General features: G+C 43.0%; 1 protein-coding gene across 3 annotated transcripts in view; it reads right to left on the reverse strand.

The window, feature by feature from the left end:
* Positions 1-348: 348 nt before the first annotated feature.
* FBXW11 (F-box and WD repeat domain containing 11) overlaps positions 349-13,414 on the reverse strand; it is a 102,282-nt gene continuing 89,216 nt past the window's right edge. For all 3 annotated transcript variants that reach the window (XM_082216392.1, XM_082216390.1, XM_082216391.1), the window contains 7 exons: positions 11,833-11,951; positions 10,092-10,341; positions 9,179-9,297; positions 7,983-8,093; positions 7,790-7,868; positions 6,701-6,888; positions 349-2,770 (listed from right to left, as the gene is read on the reverse strand). In XM_082216392.1, the coding sequence (XP_082072518.1) occupies positions 6,727-6,888; positions 7,790-7,868; positions 7,983-8,093; positions 9,179-9,297; positions 10,092-10,341; positions 11,833-11,951 (840 nt within the window). In that variant the 3' untranslated portion in view covers positions 349-2,770; positions 6,701-6,726. The remainder of the gene's footprint in view (positions 2,771-6,700; positions 6,889-7,789; positions 7,869-7,982; positions 8,094-9,178; positions 9,298-10,091; positions 10,342-11,832; positions 11,952-13,414) is intronic.

Genomic DNA, 13,414 nt, shown 5'->3' on the forward strand with positions numbered 1-13,414 from the left:
CAACCCCACCCTCCCACTATATATAAGGGTCTGGTGACTTCTGTTTCAGTGTATCTGAAGAAGTGTGCATGCACACAAAAGCTTATACCCAGAACAAACTTAGTTGGTCTCTAAGGTTTTAGCAATGCCTCAGTGCATGTGGGATTGTGAAGCTGCCATTTGCTCACATCTACCAATGTTTTATTCAAGACATAACTCTACTTTTACTATCATTTGTGTATACTGGAGATGGTAGGATTGATGACAGAAGCCCATTCAAAACTACACAGGAAACACAAATTTCAGCCATTCAGAATTAGAACTTGATTGAAGTATAATAACGTTGGGTTAGTAATATGGACAAAAAGGTGTTTAGAATTTTTTTATTAAGCACATTCCACAGTACAAAGCCTTATATCATGAACAATATCTGTACAATTCAACAGTTGTCCAATAAGCTGTTCATACACAAACTTTCCAAACAGGTAACTGGCAAACATAATTACAAGTTAGAATAAGACTATCCCAGTGCTTTGAAACATTAATCTAGCAGTAACATACAGCTGCTCAGTAATGATTAGCGAAACAAAGTCCAGAGTACAGCCAGGATCACTATCATTAAATCCCAGGAGCCAAGCTCCCCTGGGTGCCAGTCACAAACTCCACAGCTATGTTACACCAAGCACAATCAAAAGTAGCTTAGACTGCATCTTCAAATACCATTATTTCCCATGGAAAAAAAACATGAATTTCATCTTACACATGCATTAAAAAAGGATAGTTTTCCATAAATACCTTTTTCTTCAGGGCTGCAATAGAAAGTCTTTCACATGACAGCCATTCAATGACATTGGGGGGGGGATCATTCATATTACAGCTATCATAAGACAGTCGTGTGACTGTCGACCATATTAAAAACCGAGAACATGGGAAAGGCATCCTCTGATGGATTTGATCATATCCATGTCTTAAGTCTTTGAAGCAGTGCTCCGAGGGGGCAATTCATGAATGCAAAAAGCAGTTGATTTGTAACATCTAGGAAGGTAAAGAGTGGAATACCAGAAGCAGATCAAAAAGTTGCGCCTTTTGTTCACATCTCACGTGTGCTTTCTTTTGACTGACAAGCTGGCAGGTGTGCAAGTGAAATATCCAGCCGCAGCTGTTCCACTAAAATAAGCGATATTCATTCATTGGTCTTTTTTTATATATTGGTTATCAACATTCCTTGACCCCTCAACCAAAAGAAAAAAGGGAGAGGGAAAGAGAAATCAGGAGTGGCGGCAAAGGAAAAACAAATACAAAACCATATGACTAAGGAATGACAGTATCCATATCCATGCCAACTACACAGTTCTTAGACCATCCAGTATTATATTTTATTAGTTAATAATTTTCAAAACTAGCATTAAGAAGAAGCCACTAAACAATATTGCCCAGCAATAACTTAAAAAGATGAGAGAGAGGCTAGGAAGTTTGCTTTTGTACAGGGAAGCGTATGACTAACTGCCACCACCAGTCATACTTTTAAAGGAGAAGACATTCCAATGACGCGCTGCCATAATCCGCCGGGTTTCTCAACAGAACTGTTAAGGAACACAGACCATCTCTCTTAAAAGATCACAGTGGAATTGCAGTTTCTGCTTCAGTTCAACACATAAGCACGGTAAGATCAAGGACTATCTGAATGGATTGTAAAAGTTGTTTCCAGGTATGCAACTTTGGCCAACGGCTTAAGATGGTTTGCAAATATTGCAGCATGGAAAATCAGAACCACTTTTAACTTTAATTTTTTTCTTAAATTAAAAAAAAGTTCTTGAAGTTTAACATTAAGATGTTTCACCTCATTTTTTCTTCTTCTTTTTCTTTTTTTAAAAATCCCAATGGATACCAAAATCCTCCTATTCACAGAGAAATATTTCTAAAGCAATTCATCCCAACCCCATTATGGTGCCAGTAGTAAGAATGCCTTTATGCTTAAAAACTTCTTCCTTGAAATCTGCATACAGTATCAGGAGACCCTGACTCCCAGCACTTGGAGGTTACAATGTTTATGTACAATATATCTACATGCTTATACAGTTACGGTATTGGAAATTATGAGGCAAGCACACATGAAGGATTCGACTATATCAAACATGAGGAGGAGGAGGAAGAGGACGGCTGTAGTACAAAGCACAATTAAAAGAAAGGACAGTGCTGTACACCTAGTTTAGATACTCTAGCCCAATTTACAATCGTTAAATTAAAGCAAATTACTGTTGCAGAAATAAGTAAACAATCATCCAAAATATTACTGATCCATTCAGAAATATCTCTATCAGTCCAATTGATACTCCTAGCCAACAGAAGAGGATCCGCATCCGTCGTGAAACGTAAAGTCTACAGGAGGAGGGTGGCTTTGAGAGCAAAGCCCTGTACATTCTGGGTATGTTTGGCACCCACATTTCACTGAGAATGTTTTTCTTCTTCAGAGTCAGATAAAAGTGCAAAGCAAATATAAATTAGGTCAAGTCCTTCCTTGACATCTGATTTACTCCTGGAAAAACAAGCCATCAGTTCAGTGTATATGGGCAATTTACTCATGAAGCTTTGGATCTTGCATTGCAGTGAAGGACAGACTGAATTTCTTCTAGCTGGACTCAGTGAGGAGGACTGGAAAAGGTAAGTTTAGATATAGACTTGTGCTGCTTTGCATCTACACAGCATCTAGAACCACTTCTGACTTTAGCGGTGGCTGATGTCTTCAGGTGTGTAATTGCCAAATGTCCAGTACTTCAAAGACTGTGGAATCCTAAAAAAGAAGTCTGAATTAATTTCAACGGTCTATAGTTGCTTACTGTCAGATTTTAGGCAACGGCGCACACATCTACAAACACCAGTGATCACAGCTGTCATTTAGGGAACTCTTTGTTTCGGATGTTCTGCTTTTTCAGTGGTATTTCACCACTCTTTAAATACATAGTTTGTCTGGCAAGTATTTTTAAATCCTCTAGGGCTGGCTTGTTTTTGGTACAGTGGTACCTCAGGTTAAGAACCTAATATGTTCTGGAGGTCCGTTCTTAACCTGAAACTGTTCTTAACCTGAGGTACCACTTTAGCTAATGGGGCCTCTCACTGCTTCAGCGCGATTTGTTCTCATCCTGAAGCAAAGTTAACCCGAGGCACTATTTCTGGGTTAGTGGAGTCTGTAACCTGAAGTGTCTGTAACCCGAGGTACCACTGTACTTTATTTGGTTATTTGCCATTCTGTCCACTTCTAACCAATAAACTCTGTGGCTGATATTTGGCTGGTGAGATGGTTTCTTCCCCCGTCTTCCAGCCATGCTCACCTGACCTGCAACTGATGTCGTATGACGTCAGGTGTAAGCCAGGTAAAGGTGTGTCTGCAATTTTTCCCAAGTTTTCCTCTGCAAGCCTAGCAGGGACCAGCTCCCTTGGCAGCTCCTGAGCAGGACCAACCCGTCAAAAGCAGGAATGGTGTGTTATGAGGAACAAAAAGCTACAGTGGAAGGGGAAGTCAGGAGACATCTATAGGGCTATCTTGTATAAAAGTGTCTTTGTGTCCACACAAGACAGCTCTGGATCTAGGGCATTATTAAGATAGATTCAACTCATTTAAAGGAAGACCTTTTAATGCAGGCAAGAGTTAAGTTCTCTCTGCAATATTACAGTTATACAAGTGCAGTGCTTTATCAGGTCTCCTGAAACTAATACAACTTACTGAAATTAAGCACAAACTAATTAAACCTAATCTTCTATATATTTTTTTCTTCCCAAGAGAGGCAAGCTTTGGTGCTCAGTTATGGACATGGGAGTTTCGCCGCTAAGAGGCTAAAACATTTTTTTTTTTATTTTCCACTAAAGTGTTTAAATAGCGGATTATATTAAGATTATCATATGGTAACAATTTTGATCCTGTTACAATAAAAAAGGAATTCAACAGAAGGCAATAAAATTCTCTTATGGCCAAGAGCGCCAGGGTTGTCAGAAATGATCGACTTTAAAAGGCATATTCATTTGGGACATCTAGCAGGGAAAAGGTGCAGGATTTGGTTAAAAAGTTAGAAACCTACATTACTTGAGCTGAGCACATAAAACGGCTCCTCTATCGTTAGTAATATTTGTTATTTTACAGCTTTATAAAACGGAGCAACATTTCTGCCCTGTGATGTGGGAAACACTGCAGAGAATAGGAAGCCGTTTTAAACAGAGCCGGATCACTGGCAGTCCGGCACAATCCACTTGGATTGGCAGTGGCCCTACCCTCCAGGGAAACCTGCGACCCTCCAACTTCCATCAACGCCAGCTAGCATGGACAGCAGGCAAGGATGGTTTATTTTTATTTCTTTCTATAGAACCCTGCATCTGAGGATCACAGGGAAGTTTACAATATAAAAACACAAAAGCACCGTATTTTTCGCTACATAAGACGCACTTTTCCCCTCCTAAAAAGTAAGGGGAAATGTGTGTGCGTCTTATGGAGCGAATGCAGGCGGGAGGCAGGCGGGAAAAGCCGCCAAGAGCCGCACACACGCTCCACTGAAGCGTCCAGTCAGTCCCTTCTCCCTCCTCATAGAAAAGCCCGCAGGAGCCACACGCTCTTTAAAAGGTGCGCCGCTCTTGGGGGCTTTTCCCTGAGGAGGGAGAAGGGACTGACTGGCCGCGTCAGTCTCTTTTCCCTCCTCATAGAAAAGCACGCAAAAGCCATGCGCTCTTTAAAGGGTGTGTGGCTTCTGCGTGTCAGTGGCAGGGGAAAAGCCTGCAAGCGCCGCACACACGCTCCACGCGGCTCGTGAAAGGGAGCGCTGTGCAGAGCCTGGGATGCATACAGGTTCTGCTCAGCGCTCCCTTTAAAAATATTTTTTCCCTTGCATTCCCCTTCTAAAAACTAGGTGCGTCTAATGGTCAGGTGCATCTTATGGCGCAAAAAATACGGTAGGTAACGTATTAACAAGCAGAAACATTGCCCCCCATCCCAACAGTTTAAAAGACCATAGACTGTTTAATTAGCCAAAAGCCTGGGAGAAGAGGAATGTTTTTGCCTGGTACCCAAAGTTGCAGTTCGACATCTGAAGATGCCAAGGATCAGAAACTGAAACCTGCAGCTTCCAGGGGACGTTGTTTTGCTACGGAGTTTTGCACTTTTCAGACAGCTGTTCAATGACTTGCCTACCTCTCTCTCTACTTAAGGGAGACACGGCTTTATGTTTCCAGGGCAACTCAAGCGTAAGCCAGGGTTTGAAATTGCCCAAGGCCTGTAACAGCAAAGAGGTATTGCCTACAACTGCTCCCCATCCCCATTCAATTACCTCCTCTGTTGTACATGATCCCCACAATCATGGCAGATGACGCCTCTCAACTGACTGGTGCTCAATAGGAAAGCATGGGAGTGAAATCCCTTCACTGGTGATTGCTCCCTCCTCCAACATGTACCTCTAGCTCATGGGTAGGCAAACTAAGGCCCAGGGGCTGGATCCAGCCCAATCTCCTTCTCAATCCGGCCCACGAACAGTCTGAGAAACACAGTGTTTTTACATGAGTAGAATGTGTCCTTTTATTTAAAATTCATCTCTGGGTTATTTGTGGGGCCTGCCTGCTGTTTTTACATGAGTAGAACGTGTGCTTCTATTTAAAGTGCACCTCTGGGTTATTTGTGGGGCATGGGAATTCATTCTTCTTCTTCTTCCTTCCAAAATATAGTCCGGGCCCCCACAAGGTCTGAGGGACAGTGGACCGGCCACATGCTGAAAAATTTTGCTGACCCCTGCTCTAGCCAAATAACACACTGTCTCGAGGAGCCTGGGAAGAGGCATAAGATCCCCATTCCTTACAATTATTGTCCTCCTCATAGAAGTATGCCTCTCATTTGAGGTATATATACTTTTGGGGGGAAAGCGAGGTAGAGAGGAGGCGAAAGCAAGGTAGAGAGGAGTTTTTGAGCATACCCTAGTGATAATTCGCCTTGTCCAGTAGCACCTTAGAGACCAACTAAGTTTGTTCTTGGTATAAACTTTCGTGTCCTGGAGAGACCTGGTCTTAATAGAGATAACAGTGGTACCTCGGGATGCGAACGAGATCCGTTCCAGAGCCCTGTTCACATCTTGAATAGAACGTAAGATGCAACAGCGCGTCTGTGTGGGTCGCGTTTTGCCGCTTCTGCGCATGCATGTGACATAATTTTGAGCATCTGCGCATGCGGTGAAACCCGAAAGTAACACGCTCCGTTACTTCTGGGTTGCCGCGGAGCACAACCCAGAAGCGCTCAACCTGAAGCACATTCCATCCGAGGTATGACTGTATTGGATTCCTGTCTCATTACATATGTTAATCATCTGCATAGTATCCATTGCTTTTTCCTGTAGGACTAATTGCAGTCGTTAACAGTCATCAACAGGTTTACTATACCCATTGAGTCAATCACCCATCTCCTACTACCCTCCTGAGAACCCCCCCCCCCATATATAAGGATCTGGTGACTTCTGTTTCAGTGTATCTGAAGAAGTGTGCATGCACATGAAACTTATACCCAGAACAAATTTAGTTGGAGTCTAAGGTGCTACCGGACATTTTTTTTAATTTTTTTATCTAAAGATGGTTTGTGCTTGTTCTACTGAAAAATCTCACTGAAAGTTTGAACGACAATTCACTTTTGCCAGACCCACTACCAGGGATGGCAGTATAGTGGATACAAAAAGGACATCCTTAAGATAGCAAGGCTTACCTTGGAGAGCAGTACATTGCAGACTGTTATCTGGAGATGTAAGTGTATGTTCTTGATGGAGAGCGTGTCTCATTTTGTGCATTGGGGGGCACATTTAAAAAATCCCAAATCAAAATGGTATCATCATGGGAACTACTAATGATCTGAAATTCATCAAATTGGAGTCTAAACACACGTCCTGAGTGTTCCTGAAAAATGGCAAAAGAGTTTGCAGTTAGGAGGGCAGAAGACTCTGTTTACCGTGTTCACACTTGCACTCAAATATTCATTTCTACTCGTAGCTGGAAGGAAAGATGAATGCGACAATCATGAGTTTTATAAAACGTTAGTCAAACTCAGAGTAGACCCCATTGAATTTAATGTTAAGTTGGTCACATTCATTTCTGCATTGCAGGGGTTGGTCAAGGTGACCCGTAGGGTCTCAATTCTACAATTAATTAATTTCAATGGTCTACTCTGGGTTTGACTAAAATCAGAAAGAGCCCCGTGTCATAAAGGATTTTTTAAAGGAAGGAGGAAGCGTGTAGGTTATCATTCAGAAGACAAAGGGACTAGAGTAATTTAGCACAATAGTGATACCTTGGGACATTTTAGAAACTAATCAGGAAGAACTGAATTTCACACAGACAACATGCCAAATATTTGCTTTCAACAATTACTGCACTCATTTAATTAGTTTATTTAATTTGTGTACCACCCTGCATGCGAAGATCACAGGGCAGTTCGCGATCTAAAATGAGAACACAAAATGCACAATAAAAACAAGGCGCACCAGTAATGCCCCCATTGCCTGCCTACAAACATGTTTAAAAGGGAATAGAATGCTAATAAGCAAAAAGCCTGGTTAAAGAGAAACGCTTTCACCTGGTGCCTACAGATATGTAATGAAGGTGCAAAGTGAGTTTCCCTGGGAATTAAAAAAAACAGAGCCATCGCAGAAAAGGCCCATTCTGGTATTGCCATCCTCCGGCATAAACACACCAAATTTCCACTCCATTACAAGGTAGTAGATTTAGAAACAAGCAGACAAAGGTACGGTCAACATGTACTACTGCTGTACAATAATATCTGTATAGTTGATGTACATACCACCAATGTACGTAAGCATAGCGTACTTGCTGGGGCACGGGGGTCAAGGGCAGCTTGCAAGTCCCAAACTTTGATTTTGCTATGAAGCAAAGAGAGAAAAGGCAGTGAGAAAACTACAGCACCCTCCGAGTACTAAGAACCACAGAAAACCAACCTCCCAAGTGAAAACAGAACTTCGCTTTTAAGTACATACCCATCATAGGCTCCGCTTACAATCCTCTTGTTATCAAATCTGATGCACCTAACCAGTTCTTCGTGTCCTTCTAGCACTCTTAAACAGGCCCCGCATTCTATATCCCAAAGCCTGAAAGAAGGAGCACGTACAACTTTTTTCAAAAAAATAAAAGCAACGACGCATATATTCTTTCTTATATAACTTTTGCAATTTCCATCACAGCTTGACCTAATCATTTCTGAAAAGTCTATACTCAACACAACATTGGTTGTGGATGCTGAATCACTTGGGGCCCATGCTGGACAGATTCCCTGGAGTAGGGCTCACTGCTTCCCTCTCGCACCAATGGTTAAGCTTGATTACTTGGCTCAAAGTACCGTATTTTTTGCTCTATAACACGCACCCGACCATAACACGCACGTAGTTTTTAGAGGAGGAAAATCCGTAGGCATGCCACCTGTACGCATTTCCTCCATAACACGCACAGACATTTCCCCTTACTTTCTAGGAGGAAAAAAGTGAGTGTTGTGGTGCAAAAAATACGGTAATTTAATGTACTAAGCAGAGCTTGCGTTAAGACAATTTTTCAAAACGGCAAGCGAGTTTCCATACAGCCTTTCCCTGTCCCAATTGCTTTTGACCCTAGCAGTGTCTGCCCTCTGAGCTGATGCTACTGGGGAAACCCAGCCAGTTGGAAAGGATATAAATAAATAAATTTGTTGTTGTTGTTGTTGTTGTCATTATTATTATTTGGCCGAACTCTGTCCAACACTGGCCATACATAACAAGCCAGCAGCTTTGAACAAGTGCAATGGCATTTTCCTCTTCTAGAAGCTCACCTGCGGCCAACTGCTACTTCCACCAGGGGATCAAGTTTGTGACAAACAGCTAACTGAACTAAGAATGGCCAAGAAAAGCACACAGATCCCTGGGGGCGGTCTGAAGGCACGTGAGGCTGCCGCCTAGTTTAAGCTAAGCATTCCTGGGTCTGATCAGTGCCCTCCTGGAAACTAGATGTGTATCACCTAGGTTCCACAACGGAAGAAAGATAGGACAGGCTATACATAAAAAGCAAAACCTTTTAAAAAAATGAAATCCAGCAAGATAAGACGACAAAAAACTGGAACCTGGTGCTTGGGCAGTCAAATGAAAGGGGGGTTGCAATGAAACAATACTGTTTCCATTTATCTTCACAGATTCCACCCACCCCTTACCTAATGGTATTGTCTGATGATCCACTCACAACAAGCCGATCCCTATACTGCAGGCAGGCAATGCCTCGCTTGTGCCCATTAAGAGTGCGAACAAATTCACATGTGCTTGTGCTCCAGACCTATGAGGAAAATAAATATTTAACTGCAAAAGATATAATGGCAATTTGGCACATTTTGAAATTCTGCATTAAAAGAGAGAGATGAAGTCAAAATACAGTTTTCATTCCGAAAGCCTTCCCTTTTTTCAGACTATAGATCACATCCCCTCCCCCCCCCCGGGGGAAGATTGGAGGGGAGGCACATATGTCAATGATGGGCGTGGTCAGAGGCCAAAGTAATGGATGTGACTCCAACCTTAGTACAGTGGGTTATATTTCAGCTATGCAAAAAGTCAGAGGATTCTACACACCCTGCCCGCAATCTCCCCATCCTTCATCTAGGCACACACCAGCCAAGCAAAAGTCCTTGAGGAGAGGATGTGCTTGGGGAGAATCTCAAGGGCTAGGTAGAGAGAGCTGGAAGGTCACAATCTGCCCCTGGGCAAGAATAAGGTTTTCCCACTTAAATTGCTCTGCTTAACCTCATGACAACAGTGTGCTACAAAGGGAAATATCTAAAAAAAGCTTAAAGCCATTAAAGCAGTCTTTCTCAACAGCGAGTTCCCAGATGTTCCTGAACTACAGCTCCCATCATTACTGGCCAAGCTGGCTAGGGATGATGGGAGTTGTAGTCCAACAAGATGTAGGGGCCCCTGGTTGAGAAAGGCTGCATATGGGGAATGTCAGACATACAACCACTATCCTTAGAAACTACTTTAATGGATGTTTCAACAACACGTCAGTTAGAGACCAAACTTATTCTCCCATAACTCCTTTCTGAATTTGCAATTTTGAGAAACTGGTTGTCCACTTACTTTAATGGTCCTATCACCAGAAGCAGATACAATATACTTGTCGTCGAAGTCAACGACGTTAACAGCCGCCCGGTGGCCAACTAATACGCGGCGCAGAGTGATGTCAGTCGGTGAGGCCATATCCCAGACAGCAATAGATCTGTCCTTTGAACAGGTCACCATTAAGCCATTGCTGAAACGCAAGTGAAGCACAGCCTCGTTGTGATGAATCAGTGTGTTGAGGACTTCGCCTGTGTTCACATCCCAAACTCTGCAAAAGCACATATACACACATCAATTCATTTGTGCAATCAAAAGCTAGCTTCATGGGTGGTGGTAGTGGTGAGCCTTAATTGTTTGAAACCACAAACTGCTAATGTCACACTATTCCTGAACACTTATTTTCTAACCTATAACAATTAAATATCATCAGTAGTGCAGCATCATTGTTGCAGTCACATCATCATCCATCTCCATGTTCAAGCGCTCAAAGCCCTGTCCACTTTCAGCGGTTAAGAATAAGAATACCTTTATTGTCAATGTACAACCCGTGTACAATGAAATTAACTGAGTATCCCTCCCTCCCCCACTCACAAACACTCAATCTCGTTGCACTCTGTGTGCTTGTCGCACAACACACCAATCCCGAAAGTCAGTTGTGCTATATTATTTTCTGTTCAGCAGCATAACAGGCCACTGATAGAAACTGTTTTTTAGCCTGTTGGTACGACTGATTATACTTTGATATCTCCTGCCCGAGGGTAGAAGAGTAAAGAGGTGCTGGCCGGGGTGAGAATCTCGCTCTCCTAAGGCAACGATCCCTTGCAATGCCATCTAGCGGGCTCAGGGGACAGCCCATGATATCATGCACTGTGTTCACCACCCTCTGTAAAGACTTTCTGTCCATGGCTGTCAAGCCAACGTACCACACTGTGATACAATATGAGAGGACACTTTCTATTGTAGACCGGTAGAAGGAGGTCAGCAATTGTTGTTTGACATTGTTCTTTCGCAAGACCCTGAAGAAATGGACTCTTGTTCAAGCGAGGGTGGTTAAGTCCCATTTGTTGTTTGAGGTCACTTTTACAGGGCTGCTAGGAGACAAAACCGCACGACTAGGGGCAGACCCAGGTCCTGAAAGCAATGTTGGCTCTCAAACCGCTATAAGCCATCGGGATGATGTAAGGCAGCAGTGGTGTGTGGGAGAGGGTGCTTAGCCCTTCCTCTATGGAGCTTCTGTAACTGTCTTCCCAAGGTCTCCCCCAAATTCAACATATTGGCTGTATTATTGGGAAATGTGGCTGGCAGAAGAAGGCTATGTCTTTTCCTCATGCCAACCCATTATCCTCTGCCAACTGTCCCCATCCAACAACATTTTAGGTGTTGCACAGAGACTGAAGTGTTTCTGCAATTGTAAAGACAGAAGCCATAATTCACAGTATTTAATTAATCTGTTCTGGGGTTTTCCCTAACCCTCCAGAACAGATTTACGGGGTCATGCAAGGAGAGGAGGAGGGCAGGGACGTTCCACTGCACAGCTAAAAGTCCTTGTTGTGCCGGCAGAACTGCTTTGTTGGATACAGTCCTTAATTGGCCTGTAAACCCAAGACTGACTAGTACCAGGAACATGGGAGAATCTAGAAAATTCCAGATTTAGGTGGGCAACCCTTCTTTTCTCAAGAAAGGTTGCACCTTTCACTGGCTGTGAATTTTCCCTTTGCATCATCCTTCTCACCAGTTTCACAGCTACAAAAATGCTCACCTCACAGTGGAGTCAGAAGATCCAGTTACAATTACTCTTTCATCATATTGCAGACAGAGAACGGAGCCAGTATGTCCTGTTAATACTTTCAAACATTCCAATCCTGTTTTATCCCAGATCTGCCAAACAGAAACCCAAGAGAATTATATGACTGCAGAATCACTATCTGTAAAGCCATGTCAAAATGAGTCCACAGTCCCTGTGGACATGGGTTTCCCCACTTGTTTCTTCTATACTTTCTATGCTTTTCTGGAAACACAGAAATACATAATTCACTTGAGTATCTGAATTATAGTGTTGTGCAGAGGGAGGTTTTTAAAAATAATAATAATCACAGAATCCTGACTGCCTTTATTCCTTAATACCCCAGCATTACAACGTTTTAAAGAAAAATTATATTCTGGCTACCCTGGTTACAAATAAGCTTGAGAATGCACGTGTGGTTTTTGCAGAAGCATCAGAAAGTAGAACTGGGTAAGATGGTGCAAAAGTGACTTAATTAAGATTTATAGTCCTCTAATGGCCCCCAGTCCCCAAACCTCTTTTATCCTCCTTCCCAAACACTGTTCATGTGTTCACACATTCCCAACTGCATGGGGAGCACGCTTGTTTGCCTTGCATCTTCTGTCACATTCCTAGCAGCTTGGCAATGCCACCCTCCCCCTGTTGAGGCTCAACGTCCGCAGAAAGGACGCATTCACTATACTCTCATAGGGTGCCCATGTCGCTTAGAACCATGAATGAACAGTATGGGGAGCCTATACGAGCCTCCCCACTATAGAGTTTCAGCCTTAGCACATTGAGGGGCTGCAGAGACAGGCCACCAAAACAGGATGAAAGGGACAGTGCCAGTGAGCACGTTCTCATTCTCCTCTCTTGTGATGAGGAATGCTTAATTCAATGAATTGAGGCAGACTACAAGCACTGATTTTTTGTGCGTGTTTTTTTTTAAAAAATTTAGAAGGTATATATTGTATTCATGTGTGTTATGCTCTGACATGCTCTCATACTGTGATAGCTGCCTTGGGCATTCTCTTTTAAATTGAATAACAGGGTTTAATGCATACTTAAAGGTAAAGGGACCCCTGACCATTCGGTCCAGTCGTGGCCAACTCTGGGGTTGCGGTGCTCATCTCGCTTTATTGGCCGAGGGAGCCGGCGTACAGCTTCTGGGTCATGTGGTCAGCATGACTAAGACGCTTCTGGCGAACCAGAGCAGCGCACGGAAACGCCGTTTACCTTCCCACCAGAGTGGTACCTATTTATCTACTTGCACTTTGACGTGCTTTCGAACTGCTAGGTTGGCAGGAGCAGGGACTGAGCAACGGGAGCTCACCCTGTCGTGGGGATTCGGACCGTCAACCTTCTGATTGGCAAGCCCTAAGCTCTGTGGTTTAACCCACAGCTCCACCCGCGTCCCTTAATACATGCTTAATCAATAATAAATACATAAACCTCTGGAATAGAAGAGAATTTTAAAGAATTACATCCTGCTTTTTTCAGATTTGCTCTTTCTTCTTCTTGCGAAAAGCAGAATGTAGCAGAGTTCAATGGGCAGCATGTTGTATTCTAGACTATTAGT

Source organism: Podarcis vaucheri (assembly GCF_965113315.1).
Source record: "Podarcis vaucheri genome assembly, chromosome: 3".
In the NCBI taxonomy this organism is placed as follows: Eukaryota; Metazoa; Chordata; class Lepidosauria; order Squamata; family Lacertidae; genus Podarcis; species Podarcis vaucheri.